Source organism: Lycorma delicatula, chromosome 13, assembly GCF_047948215.1.
Source record: "Lycorma delicatula isolate Av1 chromosome 13, ASM4794821v1, whole genome shotgun sequence".
NCBI lineage: Eukaryota > Metazoa > Arthropoda > Insecta > Hemiptera > Fulgoridae > Lycorma > Lycorma delicatula.
In genome coordinates this window covers 33,759,075-33,780,139 of record NC_134467.1, presented here as the reverse complement: position 1 = coordinate 33,780,139, position 21,065 = coordinate 33,759,075, and the positions used below count along the sequence as shown (strand labels likewise).

The 21,065-nt window shown below is 28.2% G+C and overlaps 1 protein-coding gene across 1 annotated transcript in view; it reads left to right on the top strand.

Annotated features, from left to right (window-relative positions):
• The window catches only part of LOC142334053 (metabotropic glutamate receptor 2-like), a 794,082-nt gene that overhangs the window by 744,597 nt on the left and 28,420 nt on the right, over positions 1–21,065 (top strand). Inside the window, exon 6 of the mRNA XM_075381719.1 lies at positions 7,906–8,187. Within this exon, the coding sequence (XP_075237834.1) occupies positions 7,906–8,187 (282 nt within the window). The remainder of the gene's footprint in view (positions 1–7,905; positions 8,188–21,065) is intronic.

Below are 21,065 nucleotides of genomic sequence, written 5' to 3'. Positions count from 1 at the left end.
TTCTCAGTTAGGGATAGCATTTTTCAAATCCTATAAAATCCATTATCATTGACCCACAGTTTTTATTGGGTGTCAGCCCATTGTTGTATAAGTAAATAAATTTTTGGCTTGATATCGCCACATAAACTTGAAATTTATGTGTGGGATGTGGAAATGTGCTTGTAGTATATGAAAAATGTCTTGCCTGACCAAGATTCAAACCCGGGTCCTCCAGATAAAAGGCTGAGACACCACCTCTTTACCACAGAGATCAGCAGAGTTAAATGAAATAAACATAATTTTAATTAAATTTATATTTTTACAAAAAAAAAATTGAACCTATAAAATGAAAAATAATGGAAATATAAAATGCCTACACATAAAAAAATATAATTATTCTCTCAACAATAGTAGCCAATCATTAAATATATAAATAATATTTCATTATAAATTGTTGCCCATTGACTGTCCTTACAAAAAGGAAAAAATATGCCAATATGATTCATACAGCCTATAAATTGAAAAATCAGAATTTGGAAAAATCACAGAACAAGATAAATAGAAAATAAAACTGGCTGTAACTACGATTTTGTCATGTGTACATTGTACATTATAACCATAATGATTGTAAGTAACATACCATGAGAAAAAATTCACATTAACCTACCTGAAAATAACATCCACCTGTAAGAATAATATGCACCTCATGCCAAGTCCATTAGAAAAATTTAACTGATTTCATGCTATCTGCTTGTTGAAATCACGTACATTAATGCAATTAATATTCTGCTCTAAAAATAAAATCAATTTTACTCTATTCGCAATTAGTGCAAGCTGCACATCATCAGCAAATGTTAGCAAATATCATTTTACTCTGAATAACAACTTTGATGGGAGTCTATTGCAAAAAATGTGTAAACAAAATTATGAAAGACAATGACGTAACAATGCATATTAAAAAAAAAATAGTCATATTAAAAATATAGTCTTTCATCAGAATGCAAGTTCAGCTTAATTCAGGAGAAATAAATTTTTGCAGAACTCCAAGGCATAGTGGTAGTGTCTCATTCTTTTGTCAGGTGGAGGGTCCTCAGTTTAATCCTGTTCAGGCATGGCATTTTTCATATGTTTTAAAATTCTATTTCGATATTCCTACGTACAAGCTTCAAAGGCTGTGGTGAATTAATTAATCAAGTAAAACAAAAAAAAAAAAAGCGCAAGTAACAACGATCTTGACAAACACAGTGAAAATGAGAAAATGTCAGATTCCATCAGAAAAAGAAGAGAAATATTCTTTAGTTATCCTATAAGAATGAATGGAAACAGACTCGAACAAAATAAATCTTCAGCCTCATTTACAACAAAAATCAGTGAATCTCAATGGTTTAAAAAGACCTAAAAGAAATAAAAATATATGAATAAATATTTGAAGGTAGAACAACGTTCAGGAAACTACTACAAATTTTCATCAAAGGTTTCTAACAGAACCCAAAAAAAAAAACTAACAATGTCTGGTCAGAAGAGAGAAAGAATGAAGTGAGAGAATTATTGGAACACCAGGAAAAAAGTCATTAGAAAGAAAAATGAATGCAAAATTTTCTTCATTTGGTGCTCAGTTGTCCAAACTCAAAAAAAAAAAAAAAAGTAATAAACCAACAGAGAAAATGGTAAAATGAATCTACTGTGTAGAACTTTATAATGCAGAACAAATAATTTTAATTTACAATTTAAAATGCAAATTTCAGAAAGCAAAGTTATAGTCAATTTTATGCTTTCACTATTTTGCTTACCATTTTATAAAATAAATTATAATACCATAAAATAAAATTACACAAACAAACCAAAAAAAACACACTTTTTAAAAAATAAATCCAACATAAATAAAAAAGGAAAAAGATAATTAAAGTTCAGAAATTACTTATGATATTAATAAAATCAATCACTCCACAAGTATTACTAGCGAGGTATGCTCCCTAATAATACTTATTCCCATCCCAGTAGATCAATTAGGTCTCAAGTTATTGCAATTTTTGCATTTTCAGCATTTTTCTTACCATGATATAATTTAGGTAGAACTAGTGTTTGCTCATATCTCAAGTTGTGGAAAATTTTGGTGAAGCCTCATTATGTGTGATATGACCTTCAAGTGTTTTAAGCCCTTCCCAGTAGATCAATTAGGTCTCAAGTTACTGCAATTTTCATGTTTTCAGCATTTTTTTTGCTATGTTATAATGTAAGGAGAAAAAATGTTCACTCCTATCTCAACTCAGAGTTGAGGACAAATTTTGGGTGAGGTTTTGTTAGATATGACTTGATTCACCAAACGTTTTAAACCATTAACCTTCCCACTAGATCAATTAGGTCTCAAGTTATAGTAAATTTTATTATTTCACTATTTTGCTTACCATTTTGTAATATCGGGAGGATTGTATAAATGCAAAAATAAATGTAAGTTGATGAACTTTCAAAAACTGAAAATAGTGTGGGAAAAGTATTACGTTATCTAAGCATGATGTGAAAGTACTGCAATCTTCCTATGAATGAATAACCATAAAATTCAAAACAGTAGAACTTAGCTTTGAATTAATCAAGAGAAATAGTATAAAGGTGAAGTCTTCCATCCATTTTATTTCACCTATACATGGGTGAACCCTTTGAACTGCCAAGTATCAAAAATGATTGGGTGTGTAAATAAATAATGATAGTTTTATAACATGCTCTTTTATGTATATCCTCTTTTAATGTTGAGGGAATCAAAAGATAGAACATAAATCCTCCTGAATAAAAACAGACAACATTTTGCGTTGAGGAGTCTATCAAATCAAAAGTAATAAACAAACAATTATTAAATCAGTGGCTAATTTTAGTTAAAAATAATAAATTTTCTTTATTTATATAGAAATTTATGACAAAACCCACCTAATTTCAACATAAAATTTACAATATTCCTTGTCAATGACTTAGTAGAAATTAATTTCAATTATGTAGACCATTATATGACCTAATGAAAATATAAGAAGAAAAAAACTGTATTCTTCCATTATTATGAAGAATTATTAATTCCGTGTTAGAATCCCAGTTAGAAATTTTTGAGATTTTGGGGTTAATTAATTCATCTGTAAAAAAAATGAGTTGCTAATTAATTATATTATGAAAAATAATTCTTTTAAATAAAAACTGAATTATTTTAAAAACTAAATAACATTTTTTATTCATTACATTTTTAAACTTTTGTGTTCTAGGTTTTAGTGCTTAGTGATTAGTTGTGGTTAGTGTTTTTGTGGTTAGTTTACAATTCTGGTCTTAGTGTAGTGTTCAGTTCTGGTTATTGTTTCTGTGATTATTATTGTTTTGGTTAGTTTATTGTTAGTAATGTTTAATGGGATTGTTTAGTTTGTTTTTGTTTTGAATTTTGGTTTAGGTGTTTAAGATTCGGCAGGATTGCGTGTTGGATCATCCTTTCGTCGGATAGGTATTAGTCAGCTTAATCAGGATGGTCTTGTTTGAGACTTTTGAGTAATATTTGTAGGATCTGTTTAAGTTTTAATATACCAACCCACCAGGTAGATCTAGTGGTAAAAACGCGTCTTCCCAAATCAGCTGATTTGGAAGTTAAAACTTCCAGCGTTCAAGTCCTAGTAAAGGCTGTTAGTTACTTTTATATGGATTTGAATACTAAATCAAAGATACTGGTATTCTTTAATGGTTGGGTTTCAATTAACCACACATCTCAGGAATGGTCAAACTGAGACTGTACAAGACTATACTTCACTTACACTCATACATACCACCATCATTCATCCTCTAAAGGAATACCTGAATGGTAATTCCCAGAGGCTAAATAGGAAAAACAAAAGGAAGGTTTTAATACACCGATGAAAATGTCACATGTGGCATATGCATCTGTGTCATCTTGACTGCGACCAAACTGCAAAATGTCTTGAAGCCTATAGAAGATGACCTCCGATAAAGCCCCTAAGAGCTTGGTATGGAGGGGATAGTGGACGATTGGATCGGTCACTTGACAGGTGTCTTCCCCTTCAGAGTCAAAAGCACGTAATAGTAATCCACCGGATTAGTCTAATGGTGAACTCATCATTACAAATCAGCTGATTTCAAAAATGCAAGTTCTATAGTTCAAATCCTAATAAAGGCAGTAACTTTTACAAGAATTTGAATACTAGATTGTGGATACTGATATTCTTTGGTGGTTGGATTTCAATTAATCACTCATCTCAGGAATGGTTGACCTGAGACTATACAAGACTACACTTCATTTACATTCATACATCCTATCCTCATTCATTCTCTGAAGCAATACCTTATGGTGGCTTCAGAGGCTAAACAGAAAAAGGAAGTAAGTAATAGTAACAGTCATACATTATATACATCACATGATGGAATGATAGATATGCCTCATCATGAATGAAAAAAGGAACTTTCCCAGTTTCTGCCTGGATGGATCAAGGGAAACATAGTAAAAACCTTCATCAATGAAAATTTTTTAAACACATACATGCCGAATTGAGATGTAGAAAATTTAGATTTTTAAAAAATTTTTTAATTAGTAATATGTAAAAATTCACAGATAGATGTATTGTTATAAAATAATTTTTTTTTAATGTACTGTATTTTAAATAAACAGCCATAAATTTTTAAAAAATTACTCATAATTAAACGTGTTTTACATTAAAAATTCACATTAAAATTTGTATCACATGCACACTTTCCTGTTTAAAAAAAAGTATCTGTTTAAAAATATGGCCGATCCAAAATGATGGAAAAAGATTTCAAATGCACTATAAAGTAATATTTTTGTAACTATGTAGATCCGCACTTTTTCTTTTATTTTCATCACTTGTTCAATAACAATTAAATATATATATATATATATAATAATTGTAAAATTGTAATGAAAAGTTATGGTAAAGATATATTTATATACAAAGTTCTCTTGAAAAGTTCTCAGTAGAACCAAAAAAGGAATGATGAATGAATGCTATGAAACTAACATGATACACCATTGTTTCTCAAGTTTCCACAAACCTTAACTAGAGACCAGTTTGAGACCTGGTCTCGGAGACCAGTTTGGTCTCCGAGAGAAACCCCCAAATGTAAACTTGGTATTATTAAAATTATTGTTATTATTCCCCCATTACTTCTGTTAAGACACACTCAATACCATTTAAATCTCCAGTAAACAGTCTTCTCCAATTCACTTCTCTCGTTTTAATTTATCGTTATGATCTGAATGTTTCGTAAATTTACATTCGCCTTCAGAACAAGTTACTTTTATCTTTTACATCAGACTATATTTATATTTATAAATTTTTTTAAATTTATTAATATTTGTATTACTATAATTGAGAATTAACAGTATTGGGTGAACATTTAATACAGCAGCAGAGTGCTATGTGATTTACAGAGGCAAGGTTAAGACTTTGAAAAAGGAAATTAATTTGATGGAGATATGAAATGAGTCAGTTACATTTTGGAATGAGGAGATTAAAGGAAGAATGAGGTTGCAGGATGGTATTGATTATTTTATACAATTTCTTTGCTTAATATGAATGAAAAAGGATAGGCTGCCAAAGACTATTTTTCTATGGATAGAATCTTAATATAGAATAAGAGACCATTTACAAGTTCTATAGAAGCTGTAAATGAAAGAAAAAGCATCAACCCAATTAACAGGAAGACCGGAAAAGATGGGGTAAAGAATGTAAAAAAGAAGTGATCTGTAGTAAAGACATTCTAAATGAGCTGTCATTTTAATTTTTTAATAAAACACATTTCTTATTTGATAATATTTTTGCTTTATTAGAAAGTAGTGACATGAAGGTTATGTTATACAAAACATCTGACATATGAGCACCCTGGCCTTGGCTGCATACGTTCACTCTTTTGACTAAATATTTCAAAACATATTAATATAATTGTTGAGAAATATCAATAATTTTGTATCAAATTTCTTCTTTGAGGTCCTCAATTGTTTGTGGTTTATTGATGTATACTTTATCCTTAAGATAACTCCAAAGAAAAAAGTCCAACGGTGTGAAGTCATTTGATCTTGGCAGCCAATTCACATCACAACTCATTGCGATATAACACAAAAGTTTTCTTGCAATAACTGCATGGTTTAATTGACAGTGTGACATATTCCACCATCTTATTGAAACCACATTCATATTATACTTCCACAATCATATTATAAAAAGTTTAAAATCATTTCACAATATTGAACTCCATTAATGGTAATGACATCTCCATTTTCATTTTCAAAGAAGTATGATCCAATAAATCTCCCAGCCCAAAATCAGCACCAAACCATGATCCATTGAGGATGCATAGAAAGTTCCTTTTCTGGATTTTCTAAAGCCCAAATTCAAAAATGTTGTTTTTTGACAATGCTGGTAAGAAGAAAATGTGCCTTATCACTAAAGATGATTTTGTTCAAAAACTCATTATATTGTTGTTTTTAGAATTACTACGCGTTGGTCAAGTGTGCTTTTTCATAATTTAATCTCAATGTTTATTGATAATAGCATATAAAAATTTCTACTCTGTTTTTACCATGAAAAAAATATGCGGGAAATTAAAAATATCAGTTCATTTTGGAACACCCTGTGTTACTACCGCAAATAAAGATTGAAGTAAATTGTAATAAATAATATAATTATTATTATGTTATATATACTCGTAGTGTTTTATATAAAATATAATTTAGCATGAACAGTACAAGTAGGAAGAAAATATTTAGCTTACAATACATTTTACAACTATGTTTAATATTTGTAGTTATTTAAATATCTACTTTTAATCCTTTAAAATGCATATCTGAATATAGATCTTCATATTTTGTACATAGTTATTCTGCATCTCTCTTTTATTTTATTTCAATAAATAATTAGCATAGCTAATATATTAGCGTAGGTGGATATTGATTAAATAAAATGATGAGAGCAATTGCTGGTACAGTCTCCTCCATCCAATTTAGATCGCTCCTAGTAATATCTAACATAACATCTCAGGTACCAGAATTCATTGATACCATAAAAAAAAATTGCCAATATAGTGGCACCAATCCAACATGACCATTGATGGATCAACAAATCGGCATTTGAAATTTCAGAAACCTGCATGGTAACTGACCCAAAATATCAAAAAACAATGGCAGATCTCATGGGACAAAAACTATGACTGCCAATGGATAAAAATAGTGAATATACAATTGCCAAACTTTAGTCTTCTATAACAGTTGAGATGCAGATTTAATTGCGTAAGAACTGAATATGGTAAATGTAATTTACCAAATGAACCTTATGATCAAATTACCTACTGAAAAAATAGCCGTAGGGGAGCATGTTCCCTATGACTGGTTGTAAGTGTGATAAGCCACTCCAAATTGTTGAAAATCTAATTAAGTACTGCCCACAGTGTGCATATAAGAGAGATTTACAAGATGTATATCATTTACCAAGATATACATCTGAAGTGAAAAATGAATTAGAAAAACTGGATGTTAATTTGTAGCTATATTGAAAATTAACCTATATATATATGTAAATATATATTCATTTCCTATTTATTATATTTATTTGAATTTTTATTTTTAATAGCATAGCTGTGTACCGTAGAATATATAAATAATTCCAATGTAGTAACAACAATTAATTTTCTAAATAACTAGAAATACGATTCTAGAAGATTTTTTCAAGAATTTGATTCAGTCCCTTCTTCATTAATAAATCACTGAAGAATATTCCTCAGAATATTTCTGGTGAAAAGGCTGGATAATAGATTTGTAAACATCATGAAACGTAATTCGATTTATACTTTTTTTTTTTTTTTTTTAAATAAATAAACCTATTTTGTAATTTTTATTTAAGAATATAAACTAATATTGTTTTTTTTTTTTTTTTATAGAATTTTGGGAAGATCATTTTCAGTGTAAATATCCAAATAGTTCAAAAACACCACATAATCAAAAATATAAAAGAATATGTACAACGCATGAAAGATTAAGCAGAGAGAATACAACTTTTGAAAATCAGTTACAATTTGTCAGCGATGCAGTAATGGCATTTGCAGTTGCATTCCAGGACATGCATAGAGAACTATGTGGTTCAAGATATGGATTGTGTGATGCAATGCGTCCAATCAAAGGCCCAGAATTATTGAAGTATTTAAGAACTGTTAATTTTGAAGGTTAGTATTTATTTTTCTTTCAAGTTATAATAATTTTTACTTCTAAAAGTTAGTTTTTATGTCTATTAATCATTGTTTATTTTATCTTTTACTATTTAAAAGTATATAAATATTTTACAGCGCATAATAATCTGAATAAACATTTGTATATGTGTATGATTATTTATTCCAAAGTCATTTAAAGCTCCAAACCAGATGAGTGATATAAATTATTCTTTTACTAAAATATTTATTTAACTTTGATAATGATGCTAGGGTGTAAATTTATGTAAATAACAATTATTATTGCAAAAGCAATAAAACTTAAACAAATAGAATCATATTTGTGGTATTATTTACCTTGAATATTTTGAGTTCATCTAGAGGGAGCTATGTGGTTATTACAAGCAAAAGTTTTTAAAAAATTATATACTTTTATTTTGTTTTAATTTAAACTAAAAATAGGTGAACTGTTCAAAAGGTGCAAAATATTTTATTTCAACATAATTTTCGTAGGCGAGCAACACAAACACTATTTTCATGACAAACTCTATCTTTTTAATGTATGTATAACTAAAGTTTAGTATGAATTACTGTTAATATGCTTTTATATTATGTTGTTCATACATTCCATATAAAATGGAAACAAAAGGTTTATTTTTTCAGTGGCTTTGATCATTTAATTTGTTCCATTATCTCAACTTGTGTCCATTCTAATATTAGAAAGGGATTAATGACATACACAAAAGTATTTCAACAAAACTTGAAGAATTAGTTATTTTTTCACTAAGCATAGAGTATAAATGAAATGTTAGCAAAGCTGACCAACTCTTTATTCGCTTGAAATATTTACCAAAATCCATTCCCTGAAATTGTAAATAGTTTTAAAAACTATTGGATGTTTCTAATGGGAACTTTTTTCTTTCATTTTGTGGAGACTTTTAACCGATTTCCACATTATAGATGAACATTGCAAGAAATGAAGCAAATTATTTTTAAACAATGTCATGTAAAATATATTTTTGGAATTTTCTTTTAAGGGTTTGTTTCTAGATGTTGTAACAAAAAAGTCTTATGTGACCTGACATGAGATATAAATCACTTCTAAAGATATTGTTATTATAGGTAGAAATGTTATAGCAAGGAGAATAGTCATACGATTTTTGCACAAAACTGACGAATCAATAAAGCTGAATATGCGGGTGCATTGTCATGGTGAAGGAACCATGAGCTGTCTCACCACAACTCTTGTCTCTTTTTGCACGTAAAGTGCCTTGATAGTATGTACAATTCATCTTGAGGCAAGAATTCAAAATGCACAATTCCATTAAATCGAATAAAACAGAGAGCATCACTTTGTTTTTTGATCGATACTAACGTGCTTTCTTGGGGTGTGGAGATCCTATACCAATCCATTCTGATGATTGAATTTTTGTCTCAGTGTCGTAGCCGTAAACCCAGCTTTCGTCTCCCGTTAGGAATCTTTGCATTAATGTTTCATCATCATCGACATGTTCAAGAAGTTGCACAAGCATCCAATCTATGTTCTTTTTACTGTTCAGTCATCAAATGAGGAACAAACTTTGCTCAAACTTGATGCATGTTTGATATTTCAGTCAAAATGCCACGGCATGATCTGATTAAGATGCTAACCTTTTCTGCAAGTTCTCTGACAGTCAGTCGGTGATTTGGATGACCAGATAGCTGATTTTCTGAGTCCAGGTGACATCAGTTGAAGTCTTCCTGGTCAAGGGTCATCTTCAATCGACTGACAACCACTTTTAAGTCGTAAAACCATTCGTAATATTCTGTACAACCCAGAGCATCATTTCTGTAAACTTGTTTCAAAAGTTGAAACATTTCTGTGAAAGTTTTCCCCAGTTTCATACAAAATTTTAGGTTGTATTGTTGATCCTGAAAATTGGACATTACAAAAATCGCTAGTAATACTTAATACGAGATATCGACAATCCAAGAATATGTCATTACAGAGGAGGTTATGTGATACACAATGCTCCCAATTGCATGTCGCTAAAAATCTCCATTGGCACGTAATTAAAAATGTTCAGTTATTTTCTGAACAGATAACAATTCTCATATTACAATGAATATTTTATGGCGGGATTAGAAACTTGGCTTTACCAAAAATATTTCATCTATGTAGCTCTTGGATGGAAAGAGATTACTGAGTTAGACGAGGGGAGCATATATTACTGATAAAAATTTAGAAAGCTCAGTTGAAGAGAGTGGTGAGGATGGATTTATTAGGAATATAAAAACATGTATTACACACATGAAATGTAAAATATAAAAAGTTTCTATTTGTTGTATTTTGAATGTGTATCTAAGTCTAAAAGAAAGTTCATATTTGTGATTTGAGATTCAGAACTTAATATTTTCTCAAATAAATTTATTTTAGTAAATTTTATTTTCATCTAATTCATTTTTTTTTAATGTATATCTCAAAGTAATGCCAAAAAAATTTGTTGTCACCTAAAGTGTAAGTAAACATTTTAATTTCAGATTTATTAGTAGCCAAATTATATTTTTAATCAATGTTAGAATAATTTCAACATTTGTGTTTTATTAAAAACAGTTTAGTTGTGATATAAAGATATTTGTTGGCATTTTATTTATTTGTTTAAATTATCTATAAAATCGTTCAATATTATGAAAATAATATCCTGGCATATGAATAGGCATTATTACAGTTTCATGTTACATAGATATAATATAATTATAACACTATAAAAGATCTATTATGTGAAAGATTGTTCTTAAATATTAATAAAAATTTTATAATGTTCTAAATAAATATTTAATTTAGACTGAAATGTTAGAAAAATTATTGAAAGTAACAGAAATTTTAGTAACTAAAGTACACATTACATGTCGCAACCAGTTTTCATTCATTAATAGAAAATTTAACCAGAATAAGGCTTTTAGAATGATAAGGGAAATTAACGTCTATTTCACGTAAATCCTTGTGCTGTTGTAGTTCTACCCTTTTGTAAAGCTTCACTTTGAAGTTTCTGTCCAACTTCCTCTTACGTTCATTCTGTCTCTCTTTTCCTTTCAATAATGTATATATGTCTACATCCTTTGTTAAAATTGTATCTCTATTTGTTATGTATTATGTTTATTTTTTTCATATATTTATAATTACAATCTTTGATTAAATTATTATTTAATTTGTTAATATATTAATATCATACATTTTTAAATACATTTAAATTAACTTTTATTTTTTTTCACCGATTCAGGTACTGAATCGGTGAAAAAAAAACATTATATAATGTTTTTTTTTTCAAATAACCAACTCTATATATTTTATGCTAATAAATTTTGTTTTTTGTACGATAATTCTCTTTGTTTTAGTTGTTTAGATTGAAATTCTGTAACATTAAATTAATTATAGTAATATATTTTGCTCATGGATTATTAATTATATTGTTTATCAAAGTTTATTTAATGTTGATGTAAATTAGATATTCTTTTCTAATTGCAGGTTTATTTATTAAATAATAATATCTTCTGAATGTTATGAATGTTTTTTTTATGATTAATTAATTATGTAATTTAGAGGAACGTCCAAATAAGACACTGAAAGTTTATAGTGCATGAAAAATAACAAAAGTACAATAATGACGATTTGAACCTGAATCTCTTCAATTAATACTGCTACCATTACTATTTCCATTCGTCAAGGCATAGTTATACAATATATCATGAATTATCTTTTGATTTCATTTCCATAATCAGTTTATATAAAATTGAAGCATTTAAAAATGTATGTTTGTAGGCAAAAATTTTTATATTTAATTTCTGAATTTTAAATCATCATGGACTTCTTCACCTGATAGGTACTTCAGCATCTAGGTACTTTTATATAGGTGTCAAGCAAAAACAGTATCTTCGAGTTAGTCTATAAGTAGCCATGTCCATCAGATCATACCATATGTATGGTACTACAGGTTCCATCATTGTCATTATTGATTAATACTATTATTGCTATGGATGTAAATTTTAATATACAGAATTATTCAAAGAAACGGGAAATTTTAAAAATTAAATAACGTTAATGAAAAAATTTTTTTTAAAAATGAATTTTATTTCATGTTATTGTACAAATGTTGCCATTTTAGGATACATACATTTTAGTTTATTTTTTAAAGATAACCATCTAATGTCACCATTTCGTGAAATGACACGTTGTCCAAACAATCCACAGTTCGTGAACAAACTCTTCGTTATCATTTATCTTCTGAAGCATTACATTACAGAAATGTGCTCGCACAACTGCATCGTTCGGTTTCAGTTCCTGGACGATCTGCAACTTGTATGGATGGAATTGCAAGTCCTTCGCTAACATTCTGCGAACACTTGAACTATGCAATTGTAAAGATACTGAGAGATGACGGATTGACCGATGTTGACTTCGTGTAGCAGCATCTTGTAAAGCTTGAACATTCTGTGGTGTACGGATGGTTCGCTCACGGCCTGGAGGTTTCTTTTTCATTGCCGAACCGGTTTCCTCAAAATTAGATATCCATGTTTTAATTGCATGTGCTGATGGAATACAGTCGTACCATCCCAGATTAAAATGACGGCGAAATTCTGTACGCGCTCCCTCCACACTGTCACTGTTTTTGTAAAAATCTTTGATAGCAAATGCACGTTGCGCACCACTCCAAGGACAATAACTCGAATAAGACCAACAAACTGAACAGTTTGGAGGATCCCAATCCATTTACTAAGTTTCTGTAACTCTATAAATATGTGATCATATCAAAATTGGACTATTTTAATGAATAAAACTTTTTGTACTAAGATGTTTCATCTCCTAAACATTAACATGTTCAAATATTAATGTATTAAATGGATTTTTAGATATTAAAATTGTTTTGTTTGATTCCTAACCTTCAAATCAGTTTTATTTTTTTTATTGATATGTTATTAATAGATTATAATCCAATAAAAAATATTACCTTAATTATAAAAATCAGATTGGCGAAAATGATCCCTGCTTTTAGATAACCATAGGCAAACAGCGACAAGATAAGTTGTTAAAAATCTAATTCACAAAAAAGAAGTTAAACATTTGACGGGAAAAAAGGTATTGCTTCTTATCAATGTAATTATCAAAATGAATGAGTATTTTTCATAACATAGTCGCCTGTTACTGAATATTCTTTCAATCTGCTTACGATACAAAATCAAATGTTCTGTAATTGAAAATTTATGGGTGCATCCCTAGTAAATTGATAAAATTCATTATCATCAATCAGTGACTATTATTGGAGATTATCTTGTTGCTCTGTAAATAAATAAGTAGATTACTATTTTCTTAAATACGCTTTTTGCATTTAATTTGGCTATTACAAGTCTGAAATAATCTGAATCAATATATCTCAAAAAAAAAATTTGAAAGAAATTTGTTAAATATCATACATTTTTTCAATTTTGTGCATATCTTTGATAGTATTTCAGTTTTATGTGAAATCTAATGAAAAAATGATTAAAAATCGTTAAGACTTTTATGCTAATAACTATATGAAAATTAAAAAATCCAAAAATTGTTTACTTTCCCATTTAACAATATAGCTGTAGAAAAGAAAGTATTGTAAACAGTCCAATTTGAGCATACGCGGTTTTTACCGGATCAATGTTTTGACACCTAAGGAACCCAAAAAACCAGAAAACCGGATGGAAATTTCCAGATGTTTGCGTATATATTTGTATCTTTAGCGACTCATATCTCCAGAACTACTGGACCAATTTTGACCAAACTTGGTCAGAATACTTCTGTATATGGGGCACTGATGCCATTAAATGTTCAAATTAAAAGGTCAAGGGTGTGAGGCTGTAGAACAAGGTCATCCTCAGTAACTCAAGATTTCATCTTATTAAGGTCTTGTATTTCTTATGCACATTTATTAACAATTAAAAAATAATAAAATTTAAAAACAAAAAAGATTTTACAAAATCCCACCTCCACCCGCTAAGTGGGTATACTTCATCAATAGTCACCACAAGGAGCGCTAGTGTAGCATTGATATACAACTGTACAAAAAATATTATATTTAAATAAATTTTTTAAATTAAGTTGTGTGTGTAAGCTGTGCATCAGAAAAAAAACCGTGCGACAGGAAAGTACTACAACTGTGTTGTTAGCTTTTTTCAGAATATAAATAAATCATAATTCTGGTACTTCATAAATATATAATATATTTATTATTAGAATAATAAAGAAAAAAAATGTTTGCATAAAGTAACAAAGGAAATACAGAAAACAATCATGATTTTTTTTTTATTCATTAATATTTATTTAACGAATTGTTTTATTTGATATATACTTCTTTTTTCATGCATAGTAATTTAATATTCTTTTGTGTAAATAAAATCTTCCTCTCTTACTGTTTTTTTAATTCAATATTACTTTTATCTGTCAAAATCATTTAGAGTTGTGATTTGTTTATTCATACGCTTTAATCCCAATTCGTTGAAACTTTTATCGGAATCTATTTTCATTCTTAGTGTTAGTATTAGCACCATTTTTTTTTTTTTTACAAGGTTTACCAGTTCAAAAATTAATGGAATTATAACTCTTTTGTTAAATCCAATTTTCTACTTTTATTGTCTGATTTACTACTTGTTGAATGACTTAATAATGTTGTTTGGATAATCATTGTACAGTTGAGATTAAATATTTTCAAATCAATTATGTTTATGCATTTATTATAAACTATCACTTTTTAAATGAAATTTATAACATTTTGTAACTACTTCTGTTATTTCTAATATAATGTTAATGTTGATAAAAAAGAATAAAATATATGATTATGTATCCTTAGTTTCATATTTACGGGTTCAGTTTTCTCGTCTTCATTTATTTATTTTTTAACTTTTACTCTTCTCTATTAAGTTGTACAAGGTTAAAAATTTAACTTTTTTGTTAAAAATTATACATCCTAATCTTTTTTAAGATTATAATGCTTTTAAAATAGTAAGGTAGAACAGCTATGGTCAAGAATTCTTTTCTTTGAAAGTAATCATGTCAATTAATTATACATACAGTCCATCTTGCAAACTATACTGAAAATAACTATACTATACTAAGATACTGAAAATGTAACACGAAGAAAACAACTTCATTGGTCATTTATCATAATAAACCTGGTATCAGATTGCATTGTGTTTGAAATGTTTACATTGTTTTATAATTAGTATGACCTAAGTCTTATGTCAGGTCAACTACATTTATGTTGCCATTTTTCGATTAAAGCACAAAAGTATGTATGGTGAGATCAAAAAAGACTGTTCATTATGAGCTGCTTAATTATCGACAATGAGGTTAGAATCTAATGATTAATTCTAACCTCTCCTCTCAACAATTGGAAAGATTACTCCATGCAATTTATTACATGTAAGTTTCTCCATGTAAGTTTCTTTATTTTGGAGTGTAAACTCCAAAAAATAAAGAAAACCTAGAATGAAGAATAAAATAAAAAGGAAACTAGAATTGATGTATAGGAAAGGAAATTTTCCATCAAAATATAGTTACATATCTTTCTTTGGTGACCCATCAAAAAATTGAGAAAGTTTAGTAGAAAGTTTCAATATACCCACAATCATTTTTTTTTCGGCTTGTGAAAGTACCACGTGCCCTCGAAGCCATTCGGCAACAGTATATATTTTTATAATTACATTTTAAACAATTTAAATTTTTTTTAAATCTCAATTTTTATTTCTTTTTTGGGGTAAGTTAAATTTTTACGTACCTATCCTTTGTATGGATCAAGAGTGTTATATTTTTAACAAATTTTTAGGACATCTACAAGTATAAGTTATTTTATAAACAAAGGATCAAAGGAATAATGAATATAGTAACTAACACACATGCACGTGCACCTTTCTTTTTAATATGATGATAATACCAAATGAATTCATTAACTTAATGGTACTCTCTATAAGGTATAATTTTCTGAAATTTAATAAACAAGACCGTTTCATGGCTCATTAACTCTTAATATACAAAGTGTTTAGCATCTCTTCGGAAGAAGTAATTATATCAACTACCTTGTTTAATATCACAGCGTCTTTATATGTCTTATTAGAAAATATTAACCAATCAGAACCCTATATTTCTATACCTGTTTATTATGTTTCTCATTATTCTGTAATTTTTTTTTTAATATTGGATGATCTTTTCCATTTACAAGTATAAAATTACAAAAAAAAAAAAATTAGTTTGATCACTTTAGCAAAGGAAAGATAATATAATACTGTAATCTATTGAAACAGACTCGTTCATAATTTCATAATTATGGTTAAATTATTTAGATAATTAATGATTTTAGAAATTTATTTATAATGATAAATTTCAAATTTAAAATCCATAACATCTGATATCTTTAAGGATCTTGATAATAATTTTTCATCAATAAAATAGTGTTTACATTATATTTAAAATTTTATGAATTTAGATTTAATTTAAAGGATTGTTTTATTTCTAATCAGTTTTTCATATAACAAAATTATAATCTGGTTTTTATCACACTCACATCTTTTGTATTAAAATTTATTTAGAAAAAAAAATGTTATTATTTTGTGTTATAAGAGATAAAAAAAATAATAATGAACCATAGTGAAAAAACACTAAAAGTATTGTGTTGGAAATGGACTAATATGAAGTTATGCATTTATTCTGTTTATCTTAAATTATCATGGGTAAATTTGATTAGAAGATGGAGAAGAAAATTGAAAATTAAGGAATAAGAGCATTTTTATTTGATGTTGAAATTGTTATTTTTAGTAGAAAATTTGGTCGTCATTTTTTTAAAATCATCATACTGTTTTGTTGAGAGAAATAGATCAGTGTTGGAATGCAAATAATCATAAAGGAAAACAAAAATTATCATGGGAAAGGCAGGTTTCAAATAAAAAGAGAAGTGCTAGTGATTATCAAAAGTTATAGATGTTAGCGTCCAACCAGTTGGTCTAATGGTTAAACTCATCATCATAAATCAGCTGATTTCAAAGTCGAAATTTCTGAGGTTCAAATCCTAGTAAAGGCAATTATTTTTATAAGTATTTGAATTGGAGATCGTGGATATTAGTGTTCTTTAGTGGTTCTCTTTTTCTCTCTTTTTTCTGTTAAGCCACCGTTAACTACCGTTTAGATAATTCCTCAGAGGATGAATGAGGATGATATATATGAGTGTAAATGAAGTGTAGTCTTTGTACATTCTCAGTTCGACCATTCCTGAGATGTGTGGTTAATTGAAACCCAACCACCAAAGAACACCAGTATCCACGATCTAGTATTCAAATCCATGTAAAAATATCTGGCTTTACTAGGACTTGAACGCTGTAACTCTCGACTTCCAAATCAGCTGATTTGAGAAGACGCGTTAACCACTAGACCAACCCGGTGGGTTGTTCTTTAGTGGTTGGTTTCAATTAACCATACATCTCAGGAATGGTCAACCTGAGACTGTACAAGACTACATTTATACATATCATCCTCAGTCATCCTCTGAAGTAATACCTTTTTGTGGTTCTGGAGGCTAAACAGAAAAGAGAAAAAGATATTTAGCATAAGAAACAAAGAAACATCAATCAGGAAATCATTACTAGGGTACAGATGGCAGGACAATTTTACCGAAGTGTTAAAAGTTTAATTCAGGTTAAGAAAGTTCCAAGGAAAGGTAAACAGACGTCATTAACATTGTTGTAGTACAGAATATGGGACGAGTGCAAAAATAAGTCAATAAATTACAGATAATATTCATTTTTTTTAATAAGCACAATAGGAAAAATGATAACAGATCAAATTAGAAGTTCTGTAATGGAATGACCTTCGATATAGTTCATTAGAGAATTGAACAAGTTTATTAAAGAATTCAACAAATTAGACTAAGATGGTCGGAGAATTTACAGGATGAAGATAGGAAAAAAGACTCAAAGGAAGATAGAAAGAGAACAGAGGTGATGAAAGTTTTCAAGTAGAAAAGTTAGAGAAATAAAGGTCCCGTGAACTGCATCATGAGATTCAATAAAAATTGATTAAGTAAAGGAATAACATCAAATATTAAAAACACATCATACTTACATAAGCAAATTACAAGACAAATTTTAAAAGTAGAATAATTAAATAATTATAGGATGGAAAATAGCTTCCTTTTTTTAAGAAGATCAATTCATTACATAATCTTGAAGCATTTACATGGTGTAGCCAAAAAAATATTTTTATACAAAAAATGCTAACCCTAAATTGGATTTAAATTTAATTCAATCTTTATAACGCTATGATATTATTCTGTCTGAAAGTTTATTTTTAAGAGAAACGACATATTTATTTATTCTTTTAAGCGTAATTTTTATTATAACAATTACAATTATTGAAAATAATAAGTGATGAAATTTCTAGTTTGATTAGGTTGTAACAACATAATCTATCAGATAAGAGACAGACGATCTTAAGATTTTGTTATGGACATCTCTTTGTTTTTCTGTTTACCCTCTTGAATTAACTTAAGGTATTACTTAAGAGGAAGAATGAGGAAGATGTATATGAATGTAAATGAAGCATAGTCTTGTAGACTCTCAGGTCGACCATTCCTGAGATGTGTGGTTAATTGAAACCCAATCACCAAAGAACACTGGTACCTACAATCTAGTACTGAAATTCGTATAAAAGTAACCCTTTTACAAAAGTATAAAAGTAACTGCCTTTATATCTTGAATTTGAACCCTAGAACTCTTGACTTTGAAATCAGCTGATTTGCGATGACGAGTTCACCAGTAGACCAACCCAGAAGGTTGTTATGGAGATCACTAGTTCACAAAATACAGGCTTACATGCAGCAGAATAACTGTAAAACCTTTTAATTTGTACATTAACTAAATCTGCTTTATGCTGAACTTTTTAAGAAAGCATTTATCATTTCATTTTTTCTCTTTTCCATAATTTGTATCGCACATTCTACTTCAAATAGTTACTCTTTGCTAAAATGATAATTATTTCTAGATAACTTCTCCAAATCAATAAATTAACATTTAGGAAAATTATTTGAAACGGTAATGATTCTATAGTATTACTAGGTGAATTTATTTGATTTTTTTTATTATTCAAAGAAAATCTATTTCTTTTTCTTATATATTTATAACCAGATATTTTTAATATTAAACTATGAGAATTTTAAAAGTTCAGACAATTAAATAAAATATTACACAAAATGGTATTACACTGAAAAGATATTTTGTAAAAAAATAAATTGGTAAGAATAATTTTTTTTAATTTTTTACTGTTGAAATTTTTCAATTGCTGCATTGGAGAAAGTATAATTTATAGAAATGGTAGGTAGAAAGTAAATTTTTGTTCTGCATCCTAGTTTATTTTTAGTTTATATTTTTTACTAGTTATTAACAACAAAAAACTTCAAAAAAATAATTTATATTTTGACATAAAAATGACAAATACTTTTGGTACAAGTACATTTATTTTATTTTATTTTTTGTTTTGATCATCTTACTTTAAAAAAAAAAAAGCAACAATATAGTGAGTGACATAGATTGATAATGTGCAGAAACACTGTGTCGTGTAGACTGTTGTAATACAAGTTGTAGCAGCCTGTCATAGAAGATAAATTATGTTATATAACACTGTATAAAGTCAATAAAGACTGGGCACTCGATTGTAGTTCTATGGGTGTCAATAATAGTACATGTTTTATCTACTAAGATTTGTTCAGAATATAATTCAAAAATCTTTCCGCTATAGTGAACCAGATACCTATGAAATTATGATAATTGTATTGTAAGAAAATAAGAAGGTAATAAAAACATTCATAAATAATTATAAATTTTTTCATTATTTTGTTGACCACATTTGGTAGAAAATAAAGGAGAGAATAATTCATTCTTAATGACAAACTAAATAATTTTACTTCAAATGAATGTTTTTTATTTGTTTTTTTTGAAATGTGTACGTTAAACTAATCAAATAGGGTAAAAGAAACACAATAGTCATCATTAGTGAATTCCTTAAAAGAAAGTTTTAGATTACGACCAAACAGAAAATAATTACGGAACTCACAAATGATCTAACGAACCAAAATTAAACACATCATTAACAAAACAAAAAAGTATATATCAAGGCAGAAAAACATTTCCTCAAACAGATTTATTCTAGTTCCCTATCATTCAGGCCCTATTAAAAATTCACAAACCTGTTTTTACACATTCCATCTTAACTTATAAAAAATGCTCTTGCTTGTAAATTTACTAAACACATAAATAAATAAAACTTTATTAAGAATCTAGTATGTATATATATTTAAGATAGTATTTCAGGATTGTAGATGTGATATATAAAATAGGAACTATTTTCTCTAGAAGTTTCCTGGAAAAATCCAGAAAAACCATTTATTAATTAGTATAACATCATGAAATTAATAATAATTATAAAAAAAATTATGTGATGATATTCTATTAAAATAATAATTAAATTAAATAACAGTAATTATTCAGTTACATGAAGGTAATAACCAAAAGTAAAATAAGTACAGCATAAAGTTAGAATCTTGTAGGAGAGTTAATTGAAGTATTTAAATTCTTTTAAAGCTAAAAGGCTTTTAGCCTTTTTCGGCTGCTTACAAGCAGCCGAAGTTGCGATAGCGCAACATAATTTGTTTTGTGTTATTATTAAAAGGTATAATAACTGTTTACTATTTTTAAGTAGCTTGTCTTAATATCAATCTAGGTTATTATTAGACAGCATTCAAGTCCTAGTAAAGTCAGTTATTTTTACACGGATTTTTTAGATCATGAATACCGGTGTTCTTTGGTGGTTGGGTTTCAATTAACCACACATCTCAGGAGTGGTCAAACTGAGA